This window comes from Eucyclogobius newberryi, unplaced genomic scaffold, assembly GCF_026437365.1.
Source record: "Eucyclogobius newberryi isolate DKJ021-1_F unplaced genomic scaffold, fEucNew1.0.hap1 SCAF_11, whole genome shotgun sequence".
Classification (NCBI taxonomy): domain Eukaryota; kingdom Metazoa; phylum Chordata; class Actinopteri; order Gobiiformes; family Gobiidae; genus Eucyclogobius; species Eucyclogobius newberryi.
In genome coordinates this window covers 5,001-16,742 of record NW_027315735.1, presented here as the reverse complement: position 1 = coordinate 16,742, position 11,742 = coordinate 5,001, and the positions used below count along the sequence as shown (strand labels likewise).

Genomic DNA, 11,742 nt, shown 5'->3' with positions numbered 1-11,742 from the left:
GTGATTTATTTATAAAAATGGGAATGTTTTTATACCCATTATATTGTGTTTAATTAATGCCTTTTATGTCTGTGGGGGGTGTAGAAAGTTGAAAACTAGTATATATGCATTAAACTTTGTATGCATCGTATCGTCTACAAGCTTTGTTTTGTAACTATATATAATTGCATTGTCCCTGTCAAAAAAAAAAAAGAAAATCTGAGGTGGAACAATTCTTTTGGATAAAGATTTGAATAAGAAAAATGTAACTAATAGTGGAATGAGACGAGATACAGGTCTTTTTAATCCTTGCTTTGTCCCAATTTACTTAGATTTGTATTGTAAATTGAAAAGTGCCATTTTGAGCTAAATTTTGCTAAAATTTGTATTCATTTTAGTTTATTTTAACCAACACAAAACTATCAGAGACTGTTTTGAAACCTTTCAAATTTCAGACTGCTGCTGTTGAAGTAGTGTACTGTATTCTTTCATACTAAGTTAGGTTTATCTTGTATTGTTGGAAAGTTGAATTTTGTCAGTAGGCAGTTTTTTCCTCAACGTAGCAGTCGTCACAGCAGGAGGAGGATTTTTTTCCAGACTTCACGTGGAGTTTTCATTTGAAGTAGCACTTTACAGGTTTGCTGCTCAGGACAGGGGGGGTGACCAAAGCCCCACATTTAACCATGTTTATAGAGGGGAGGAGACTGATTCTAGCTTCAAAAAGAGAGAAATCTCATTGGTTGAGTGAAAAGATGACACAGTGTCACATCCAGGCTTGTATTTAAACCCCTGCTCTGTTTCGCCTGACACAGCCACCGCTTGGGCCAGGTAAGTGACTGATTTTCATTGCAATTTTCTTTTTAATTTAACTCCACACATTTCTAAAGATACCAACAGCAAATGTAAATATGAAAACTAATTTTATTGTGATGTATTGATTCAGATGTGGTTCAAGATGATTTTGACACTAAAGCTGGCAGCATGCTGTCTTCTCTGGCTTCCAGGTCAGTTCTTGCCATTATGATAGATTAGAATATGTTCAAAATGGTAATAACATGTTTCCATAGGTCTGCTGGATGCCAAGTCACTGCTGAATGTCATCCAACAGGAAGGTACTGTATTACTTCTACAATGTTGTAGCGTTGTTAAATATGTCTGCTAATGTGTTGCTTATGTTTACTCAGAGATGGTTCCTGTGGGCCATGTCAGCTTGGACTCAGAAAGAGCAAATGGCTTCCTGAGTCGCTCCAGACCCAAGCGTAATGTGGACCCCAAGTGGTACCGGTCCAACCCTGACTTCCAGGCTTACTACCGCTATTACAGCAGCATTGGGCACACAGAGGGGGTAAGAGAATACAGATTATTTGAATAGAATGGAAGGTCCCATTAATAATTACACTTACACTGGAAAAGTATAATTTTTGCACCCCTTTACAAAATATCATAATGTTCTGTAGTTAATTCCGGTCTGGCTCAATCAAACCGAGTCACCTACTTTGCAGGGTTATGATTTAGTTAAATTACTTACAGCAGTGCCCAACCTTTTTTGTCCCAAGTATAAGCTTTAGCTCACACTCAAAAATAGTTTATCACTCTGGGTCAATGGTGACTCTTTGGGTTATATATACATTTATATTATATTATTTGCAAAGTATGTGATAATTGATATCTTATCGTTGCTGGTTATTCTGGTATTAGGTAGTGTTAAGATAACGCAGAATAACATCTGATGCTAAACAATGTGATTGGGAAACAATAGGAAACAAGTAGTAGATGACTAAATAGTTGTTGGATAGGTTACATTCCTACAAAATGAGTGCTTTATAAACATTAACAAGATCTAACTTGGGCACCAGGCAAATCAATCAGTTTACCATAGTAGTATATTCAGTCAATTATAGTTATTGTATTTTCTTGTTTCAGCGATACTGTCCAAAATCCTCCAGAACTTTCTTACAGATATACAATTTTCTGCAAAGATACTATTTAATGTTGCCTTCCATTAAAGTCCAAAACATTCCATTTCTACCACAGGTTTTTATACCCCTGATTGGGAAACACTGGTTTTAAACAGGAACAGCTCTACTACAGAAGAATGGTGTTTGATTAATCCTGTACTACTCCTTTTACAGTTGTATGAGACAGACAAGCTGCGCATGCTGTACCAACAGATGAGGCATCTGGAGCATGTGTATGGTCCTAACGCCTCATACTTCCAGAACAAGCTTGGACTCCCCCTGATGATGTGCGACCCTGCCACAGACAAGAAATGCAAACTGCTTCCTCCTCCACCTCCGATGAAGGGAGTCCCAAAGCCCACAGACCCTCCAGCGACCCCCCCACCTCCCCCTCTGGCGTCCCAGGCTGATGTCATGTTCCTGTGCAACGCCAAAGATCCCATGTGCAAGCCTCACGTGGTGTACCTGCCAACTGGGGCTGTGCCTGTGCTGTGTGACCCGCGTTACCACCCCCACTGCACGCCACAGAAAGCCCCCCAGCCTGTGCCAGTGATCCAGCATCCCAAAAAGTATGCCCCGCTACCCCCTGTCCTGGTAAAGAAGAGCATTCCTCTTCCCCCGGTCCGCATGGTGAAGGGCATGGAGTACGACTGCGACCCATACTGGGATCCAGACTGCCTCATTGACAACCCGCCTCGACCCGTGAAGGGGAAGATAGTGGTAGTGCCCCCACCTCCTCCAAAGGAAGAGAAAGTGGCGCCAGTGGAGGAACCAGAACCGCCAGCGCCCATCGAGAAGAAAGTTCCCCTGTATCCTTATCCCTACCAGTACTACTATCCACTGTCGTACGACCCAAGGGATGAGCTGTACGACCCAGCCCGCTTTAAGTACCCCCAGCCCGCAGACCCTGCTGATGAGCCTTCAGAGGATGCCGAGTAGGGGACAAAAATAAAAAGACTGATTCATAACATGGGAGTTGCACTTAAAAGTTGCACTCAAATATCAAAAATGTTTTTATCATTTACTGCCAAGATCATCTGTTTATATGACCTCAATGACATTGAAAGGTAAACACCACTGTGAACACACTTCTATTTGTTACATTTATCAAATATAAAATTCATATTTGTCCAACTTCAAGACTTGTGCATTGAGTTTCTTGCTAAAATACGATATTTGTTTTTGATGTACTAATATGATTTTGACATTTTTACTTGGGAAGTTGCAATGTAAAAAAAATATTTTGACTATGCAAATAAAAGTCAATTTCTCTATTTTGGGGATTCTTGCTGGCGCCTCCATATGCCTAAAGTTAGTGATGACTCGAGTAAAGTAGAAATGCCAACGTGCAACCAAAGGGTCATTAGCTGTGCTACCGCTGTGTATTTAATACCTTTATAAATCGTGTTACTCCTACACGTCTGGAGTGGTAAATGGGCCCTCCCTGCTGTGTATACCTATATTCCAACCTCTGAGGGCATTGAACAGCAGGAGAATCACTTCAAACGAGTAGCTAACTGCAAACACTTGGCTCCAGACATTAAACTTGCAGCATGTCATGTCACAAAGCAGATTTACAGGCTCATTCAAAAGTGCAGGATACACAGTACCTAAATTGCCCGTCTGCACAGCAACTACCCACACTATACCTGTATTAACATGGCAAAAAATCTGACACGAGTCCCATGAAAAACATATCATTTATTACATATAGATAAGTGAAACAATAAAACAAACAGTGAAATACTATTTTGGAACTTTAAACTATTTTGTATTATGAGCGTATGAGCAAAGTCAATAAGTGCTTTTATGTTTGTAGTTGAAAAATAATCTGGTTGAATAGCTACTGTTTTATGTTGGAGGTGTGGTAATCAATTAATAAACCCAAAAATTGTTGCTTATCTGTCTAGTCAGCTCAAAAGAAAAGTCCTCTCATCCTGCGGCCAATGCCCTGTCTGTCATACAGGACGTTAAACTTGTTGATGAACTGATTCATACTGTTGCAAGTCTTGGTGATGGTGCCTAAGTAGGCCATCAGGCCCACGTCATTACATTGCTGTAGGGGAAACAAAAAAACAGTTACACAGTGCTCCCTCTGGCAATGATTTTACACAAGTCTTAACTGTTTAGGAGGAAGGTTATTAGAGTGACTCAACTATAAATCTTTTTGATGAAGGACCAGCTCACTATCATTTGGATTGTCAGGCATCTCACACACACAATAACCTACAGTAATAATGACCCCAGATTCTGCACACAGCTATAAAATACACTATATCATTGTTACAAACAAAAGCTAATTGCAAGGTAATCAAGAGCGCTCTAAAAACATATAATAGAGTAAGTAAACCCAAAGACCTTTCCTTACATCATAGAAGTCAGTTTTAAATTTCATGGTGCTGAGGACAGGAAGTCTGTGGCAGAGGGCATTTGCTTCTCTGAGAATCTCATGATTAAATGGCACCTCTCCTGTTTCACACAAAGACAAAAAACAGGCAGAAAATGAAGTCTATACTGTGAGATGAGGTAAAATTATGCTTTTCACGTATATATGCCAGGTCTGTAATTATGAACACACGTTTAGGGGCCTCTTTTTAAGATGTACATATGAGAATAGGAAGCTTCTGGTTTGAAAACAGCTGTTCTCCACACTTGTGCTCACGCACATGGCACTCTTTCGCCCATAAAAGGTGCCCTTACCTGCTTCCACCGCTTTTACATATTCGAGAATGATCTTCACTCGACTGTGCAACATCTTTATTGCACTGTGTTGGGCTATAAGGTGTTCAGCAACTGCAACAAAAGACATAAATAAACACAATGAATGAAGATGTATACGGTCACAGCCTTTACACAGATTGTTATGGAAAAACTCTTTTTGGATACAAAAGAATTGTGGCTGAATTCAAAGAGAAAATGTAGATTTCAGTGTTGAGTTAAAGCTACAGTATAATTGTTTGTGGGTAGTGAACTGGGAAGTGGGTCAGACCTGTTGAGTTTTCCCCTGTTCCAGTGGCTGTCATGCGAGCTACATGATCAACACCAATTCTCTCAGCTTCCTCTGTGGCCAGGGTGTATGTCAGCTCAGCAAACAACATGGTTGCCTAATTACAGGAAACATTTTTTAAAAATTACACGTACAAACTATAATTACTTATGGCTGATTGAATAAATGATGAGTTGTACCTCGCCGTTAATTATGTCAATCACAGATTCAAAAACACTAACTGGAAGCTAGAGAAGAAAAAACATACTTGAGTAGACTTTAATCGTCAATAAGTTTTAATTGTACATAATGTGAGAAAGCTTACATCAGTGTGTTTGGTCATTGGGTTGAGCTTGAGGAATAGGGGACTTTCAATGATTTCACACACCTAAAAGACAAGAAAATAAAATTAAAAAATACAAACTCAACTATTTACAACAAATGTAAGCGGTACCCACCTGCTTATGAATGTGGATATCTGACGAATCAGGAGGACCACCAGTGGTGTACCAGCCAAGGAACTCCATTTCTTTGAAAACCTGTTTAACTGCCAAAGTGTAAGATAAGTAACAGTGACAGGGCATGAAAGTGGCATATCAATTTCCTTTAATATTCTTGGCACTTACATTGTTCTTCCTTGGTATAATAGTACTCCTTGTCAATGTCTACTCTGTCATCTACAGTGTGAGACATAAGCTCAAAGGAGTTCATTACCTCTATGTTTCTACCTTCCTGCTTTCCAATAAGTGCACCAATCACTAAGAGAGGAACCAAAACATATTTGTATTAAGTATCAGATTAGTTCATGTACGAGAAATCTATCGACACTCACCCTGCATCGGTCGCCCTTCCTGAGAGCGAATCCGTATCCAGTGGTCAGATATGTTGAGGATGACGAGAGGGTGCAGGGCTACTGAGACACTCCCGGTGACGCCAGCAGCCATAACACTGGGGCTGGCTGTGTGCAAATAAATAAATAAACAAACAAATTGTATTTAATTCATGTTGAATGATACATTACAGATTATAACTTGGATACACTTGTTATAGTTTATTTAATTGTGTAAAATATTCCAGATCGACTGTGTAAAATATTGCAATCTATCTGGCATATTTTACACAATGTTCGCACAATAGGTCAGTAAAATTAACACAGAAAGGTTTGGAACTAGGATCTATGGTTTGAAAATGCTTGTGATAATTTAAAATGTGTTGATTTTTATGACTGATCCTGTGCTACCGTCTTGGCCAGGATCTCAAAGGGATAATATTAAAAAGAATGACAGTTGATACGTTGTTACAATCGCATACCACAATGAATGGACAAATATGATCCAGACTAGACTCTCAACACACTCATTTGTAAGTCAAACTATCAAAGAAGGCATATCCTAGAAGTTTGAGAACATGACCGTGATTAGGCCTACTTTACATAACGTGGGTAGGACATTTCAGGTATATTTGTAGCACTAAATTTGAAAAGTGGGGTTAGGTTCCGTTTGATAAACACGAACCAACCATATTGAGAGGACAGCATGAGAAGTGTGCACTGATAAATGACAAACTAGCTCCTAAATAAACCACATCACGCCAAACTGCTGATGACATAGCTACACATAATACCAAAGAACCCTCCGCATAGAGTAAATTCACAAATAAACCTCATAAGGGTTCTTTTTAAGCAAAACTCGCCTGCCCCGTCCACTTCCATTCCTCCTCCATTACTCGTCGCCATCTTCGCCGGAGCACTGCGCATGCGCGTTGCATCGTTCTAGCAGCGGACGATAGATGGCGTGTTATCTTTATGTCTTTGTCAGAGTTTATGTTTGTCATTTGCATATTTATTTCTCACTCGTGCAACCAGTCTGTGAGTTGTTTGTAGATTGTGGTCTTAAAAGGAAAACCATGTTGTGACAAACCTGTGTTCGCTGTTTCTCTTCATTTTTTAAGCGGCACTGCTCTTTTTGGTAGATTGTTTCCTCGGGATTTTTCTTTCGGGCGCAACCCTTTGTGCACCGGAAAACTCTTCCGTCAGAGCTGGAATCTTTATAAACAAAATGGATGTGTTAAATGGCTACAATCTTGATTATTTCCCCGAAAACCTTTTAATAGATATATTGTCTTTTCTTGGAGTGCGAGAGCTTGTCAGAGCTGGGAGGTGAGGATTATATTGAATTCATAAAGCCAGGCTGTAACAAAAGCCAGGCTTTGTTTTGTTGTCGACGCTGTTATTTGTGTCATATGATTTGTGTCTGTGTCTGTAGAGTTTGTAAGAGGTGGAGGCGACTTGTGAAGGATCAGAGACTTTGGAGGGTTGTGGATCTGACTGCGTGGAAAGGAGTAAGTTATGCCACAACAAACCATTAGTAATGTCACCATTATTACACTTTGTATTAAAGATAGACACTTGTCACATACTTTATTTTATACATAGGAAACACAGCGTTACTTAACTTTAGGCAAATGTTTTTTTATTCTAACGCAATTGGTCCCTATATTTTGCTCCAAGAGGATCTATAATGCAGTCAAAGGCCTCTCAGTTGTTTAGATTCAGAGTCAGAAAAGGTTTATTGCCAATGAACAAAATTCCCAAACGTAGAAACTTGCTTTGGTGATTCTGTGCAACATAAAACGATGAACAATAATAAAGCAACATATGTAAAATAAAAAGGGCATGCATTAAAGTAAAGTTTAATGTAGTCGTTTAGAAAGCCAAACTACTTAAGTAACTACACAAACTACAGGCAAGGCTGAGTATTCATAGAGAAATGGTGTCTCTTTTTCCCATCATCTCATCAAGTATGAAATTACTTTTCTCTTTGTTAGGTCACATCTCGGATACTGTGGGTCTTACTCCGCCAATACTTAGGCTGTGGCCTAAGGTGCCTTCGAATGCGTGGTTTGCTGCTATCGGCCAGAGGTGGGACATTTTTGTCTGAGTCGTGGCTTAAAGCTTTGTCCACCAAGTGCCCTCGTCTAAGAAGACTTTGTCTCCTGCATGCTGACCTCAGAAGTCTCCCTTCGTGCCAGATTCTACCTCCATCTCTGCAGGTCTTAGAACTTCGTGGTTGTGAGCTGCCCGGTAGCTTTTTTGATCAAACCCTGCCTACTTTACCCCCTAATAGTGACGCGGAAGCTACAACGAGTCGGGAACGAGTTGGGAAAGGCCCTTCAACTAATTCTGGGATAACTATTGAGAGTTTGATACTTAACAATGTGCCATCCTTTACAGACCAGCACCTGCAAAGTTTGACATCATGGCAAAAACTCTGTCACTTGGAGTTGCGTGACACATTTAGAATAACAGCAAATGGTTTGAGAAACTGTGCTGCTAAAGATGGTATGTCAGGCTTGGAAGGGCTATTCAGGCTCAGGAGTTTAGAGTTGGGCATTACCGGTCGACAGGGCTACCATTTGCAGATGGCTTCTCTTGGTTTAGGCTCAGGATGGCTCGGCCTGGAGGAGCTTAGTCTGGGAGGTAAAGAAGTGGGGCCGGGTGTGCTCTGTGCCAGCCGTCTAAAAGACTTGAAACGCCTATGTCTCTGGTCTTGCACGCTTAGTAATTTACAAATCTGCAAAAGTTGCAGGATGCTGCGAGGCCTACGGCGCCTTGAGTTTTTAGATGTAGTCTTCCAGCCTCGTCAGTGTCCGTCAGAGGAAAGAGACGCTGAAGCGGAGCAAGATGGTGAAGAAGCCGTGAGTGAAGATAGCAGCACCAATGAAAATCGGAAACTAGATGTTGTGGATCCTATTCCAAGTTTGCGTCGTACACTTGGAGCCATGCTTCCATGCTGCACTCTGGTTTTCACTAATTGCTCAGTTCAGAGTAATGCAGAATAAATACAAATGGCTCCAGTTAGTATTCAGGCTAAAACACATCAAACTAAAACAACTGAAATGGTTGTTTTCACCAGATTCAAGGCAACACAATGAAATTAAAATCATAATCAAACGCTTATGACTTTTTATGCTTAAAAATATAATTATGAAACTTAATTTAATTATCACATTGAGACTGGTGCATTGTAGTGCCCCATTTCTGACCCAAACTTAAAAAAATACTTTTTGATTGTATACAGAAAAATACATATGTATTAATGCTTATATATAACTTTATAGTGTTTTAGTGCATTTGAACACGGTTTGAACAATACAGATTTGGTAAATAAATCTATTTTGAACAGATGTGTGGTCTTTTAACTATCATATTTTGTAAATTAAATTATAGGTTTGATCTTTGTTATTATCTATTTGTGTATCTACCTATGGCTAATACATCCATGGTGTATGAAGGGCAAATGTTTTGGGGGAAGTCTTTTGCTTTTTTTTTGTTTTGTTTAGTTCTTTATTTTATTTTAGATGTATTTTTTCTTCATTATAGTAAAGATTTTTTTTATATATAACAAAACAGTTATAACAAACAATATAACATATAATATACATATAAACAATATAATATATAGGAATGCCAGGGGGGTTTCTGATAGGGTTATTTCTCTGTGACGCAACCAGGAGCGGGGGCAAGTCTTATGTGTCGACCAATCGTGTGTTAACTTCAAGAGTTGTCCGGCCAATGGGAGGCGCAGATGTACAAAGAATCAGCCAATTGGCTGACTCTTTATTGGACAATGTTTGAAACGGTTGGCGGCTGAGTCTAAAGCGCACACAGGAACTGGCTGCTCCGTGCATAGTATTATCGGGGCAAAATGCAGGTAACCATGGTTTTTATTCCACGCTGGAGTTTAGCAGTAAATTGTAATTCATGTGTTAGAATGTTTTCATCTTGTCAAAGTGGTCTAAATCTAATGTTAGTCTAAAGGTATGTTAGCTCGGGAGCTAACGTTAGCGGTCTGACATTCGTGTCGTGTTTGCCTAATGCCCACTACACCAACTAATATCTCATCCTATCGTGTAGCAAAGACAAATCAAGCCAACTTAACTTGTGTTTGTTGTGGACATGTTCACCATGTTTTAACTTCCAACATGACATCAATGCTCCTGCAGTCATCACTTAGCTACTGTGGGATAAATGGCCTCAAACGTAACGAGCATTTAAACTGTTTCTGTATTTAAAATGGCAAGTAACAATTCAAATTGTATTAAATTGTACACATAAGTTGTTATTCGGCCATTACTAAATGTAACTGAGACTTCCAATACTCTTATCTCTACAGAACAAAGAAAATTATGAGCCCAGGGGATTTCAAAGACCTGTAAGTTGGGGAAATTGTCTTTACTTTGTAGTTGTTTGATTCATAACCCTAACTCAAGTATTCTGTTAAATTATTTGCGTATTGATTCCTTATTTGTTATGATTCAGATGGCAACACCTAATCTGGGCGTTCCCCAGCGTGTTCCAGTGACCAAACCCAGAGAAGATGCATCATCCAGTTCCATGGCACGGTACGGTCAAAACGAAAGTCATGAATGTGGAAAAGACCAGCTGGCCCCATACAGAGACGAGGAATTGAAATGAACTTCTCTGTATGCAAAAGAAAGTACAAAAGGCATTGGATCCGTCACAATTTAGAGCAGAAAAAAAATGGGTATTTATGTAAAGTTTCAGCCAATATGAATGACAACCTAGCTTATCTAGATATCTGTATGTTGTGTAAAAGGAGAAATTGCACACATGAAATCTCTGCAATGGCTTCAGAAGGATTTCTAAACTTGATCATGTTCCAGTGAGCGCTGCTGAGATTTAGGTGTGAAGTAATTTTTGTTCATTTATTCCAAACATTGTTTATAATTTGGTGTTTTGGTTCACAACATGATCCAAACAGAAAGATGGCCAGTTCCTAGGACTAAATCCAGTTGGTTTAATGCTGCCTTCATGCACTTGTCGGGCAGTTATGATGGAAGATTTTTCTGAGGATGGAGCTTGTTCAGCTGTGTTCATGCGTTTTTAGTTAGATGCAGAGAACACACTCTTATCGGTTTGTGAGACTGCATATTGGAGCAGATAGTTTGCTTACAGTACCTTCTTTCAAAGGTTATTGTTCATTTAATACAAAATATTGTGGTGCTTGTGTGCAACTTGGTGTCAGAAACTTGTATTTATGGATTAGACGACCCCACATGAAAGCACCAGTAAAACCTCTGCCCACCGGCACCGTTCAGAGCTAATGCAGCCTCTTCAGCTCAATGAACCTGAGGTTTAACATGACGCATGGTCATATTTACTGACTCGCAGTCCTCAAGATCACTCAGAATGATGTAGCCATTTCTCGGTCTCAACAGAGTTGGTTCACCTTGAGTTTAGCAGAGAACTACATACCTTAATAGAGCCCAAAAAAGTGTATTCATCCCCTCACCCCTAGAGGCCAAGGGAATTCTAATATTAGTTTGGTTGGAAAATCCTCTTGCCAGAATGTCCCATGCACTCACCAGATCTGATATTTCTCACTGTAGGAGGGGCCCCTGGAGAAGTCATTTCATGACCAACACACTTTTCAACCATGATTAACACTTTGAGTTAACTTGTCATTTCACGTTATTAAAATGATTAAAATGTCATCATGTAGATTACAAGGGTGACGATGTCCTGCAGAAATGCATTTACTTAAAAATACACCTTTAAGACTTCAATACTTTCACATGTTTTTTGTGACTCTATAAGGTAACGAAACACCTTTGTCCTTTACAGAAAATTTACAATAGATGACTTCGATATAGGTCGGCCACTGGGGAAAGGCAAATTTGGAAATGTTTACTTGGCTCGAGTCAAGAAGCTAGAGGCCTTAGTGGCACTGAAGGTGCTCTTCAAATCACAAATGGAAAAAGAGGGGGTGGAGCATCAACTAAGGAGGGAGATCGAGA

At 39.7% G+C, this 11,742-nt stretch overlaps 4 protein-coding genes across 4 annotated transcripts in view; 3 read left to right on the top strand and 1 right to left on the bottom strand.

Annotated features, from left to right (window-relative positions):
- Positions 1-769: 769 nt before the first annotated feature.
- Positions 770-3,222, top strand: LOC140346581 (uncharacterized). Its single transcript, XM_072432714.1, has 5 exons — positions 770-807; positions 923-983; positions 1,047-1,091; positions 1,164-1,324; positions 2,112-3,222. The coding sequence occupies exons 2-5, from the start codon at positions 923-925 to the stop codon at positions 2,874-2,876; spliced, it is 1,032 nt and encodes a 343-aa protein (XP_072288815.1). The 5' UTR covers positions 770-807; the 3' UTR covers positions 2,877-3,222.
- A 401-nt stretch (positions 3,223-3,623) lies between these two features.
- On the bottom strand, positions 3,624-6,760 carry cops6 (COP9 signalosome subunit 6). Its single transcript, XM_072434589.1, has 10 exons — positions 6,612-6,760; positions 5,756-5,877; positions 5,550-5,681; positions 5,382-5,470; positions 5,249-5,311; positions 5,124-5,171; positions 4,927-5,041; positions 4,638-4,730; positions 4,306-4,406; positions 3,624-3,993 (listed from the first exon to the last, which is right to left on the bottom strand). The coding sequence occupies exons 1-10, from the start codon at positions 6,677-6,679 to the stop codon at positions 3,853-3,855; spliced, it is 972 nt and encodes a 323-aa protein (XP_072290690.1). The 5' UTR covers positions 6,680-6,760; the 3' UTR covers positions 3,624-3,852.
- LOC140348598 (F-box/LRR-repeat protein 12-like) lies at positions 6,709-9,108 on the top strand. The gene is made up of 3 exons (XM_072434576.1): positions 6,709-7,081; positions 7,188-7,263; positions 7,750-9,108. The coding sequence occupies exons 1-3, from the start codon at positions 6,981-6,983 to the stop codon at positions 8,761-8,763; spliced, it is 1,191 nt and encodes a 396-aa protein (XP_072290677.1). The 5' UTR covers positions 6,709-6,980; the 3' UTR covers positions 8,764-9,108.
- A 927-nt stretch (positions 9,109-10,035) lies between these two features.
- The window catches only part of LOC140348613 (aurora kinase B-like), a 2,862-nt gene continuing 1,155 nt past the window's right edge, over positions 10,036-11,742 (top strand). Inside the window, exons 1-3 of the mRNA XM_072434601.1 lie at positions 10,036-10,136; positions 10,244-10,326; positions 11,570-11,742. The exon at positions 11,570-11,742 is cut by the window's right edge and continues 16 nt beyond it. Of these exons, the coding sequence (XP_072290702.1) occupies positions 10,244-10,326; positions 11,570-11,742 (256 nt within the window). The 5' untranslated portion in view covers positions 10,036-10,136. The remainder of the gene's footprint in view (positions 10,137-10,243; positions 10,327-11,569) is intronic.

Coding starts and splice junctions, on each gene's coding strand:
- LOC140346581 (XM_072432714.1), top strand. CDS start 923: ATGTGGTTCAAGATGATTTTGACACTAAAGCTGGCAGCATGCTGTCTT. Junction 1,092..1,163: donor GAATGTCATCCAACAGGAAG/GTACTGTATTAC, acceptor ATGTTTACTCAG/AGATGGTTCCTGTGGGCCAT. Junction 1,325..2,111: donor GCATTGGGCACACAGAGGGG/GTAAGAGAATAC, acceptor CTCCTTTTACAG/TTGTATGAGACAGACAAGCT.
- cops6 (XM_072434589.1), bottom strand. CDS start 6,679: ATGCGCAGTGCTCCGGCGAAGATGGCGACGAGTAATGGAGGAGGAATG. Junction 5,312..5,381: donor ATATCCACATTCATAAGCAG/GTGGGTACCGCT, acceptor CTTGTCTTTTAG/GTGTGTGAAATCATTGAAAG. Junction 5,042..5,123: donor TTGACATAATTAACGGCGAG/GTACAACTCATC, acceptor TCCTGTAATTAG/GCAACCATGTTGTTTGCTGA.
- LOC140348598 (XM_072434576.1), top strand. CDS start 6,981: ATGGATGTGTTAAATGGCTACAATCTTGATTATTTCCCCGAAAACCTT. Junction 7,082..7,187: donor GAGCTTGTCAGAGCTGGGAG/GTGAGGATTATA, acceptor CTGTGTCTGTAG/AGTTTGTAAGAGGTGGAGGC. Junction 7,264..7,749: donor ATCTGACTGCGTGGAAAGGA/GTAAGTTATGCC, acceptor TCTCTTTGTTAG/GTCACATCTCGGATACTGTG.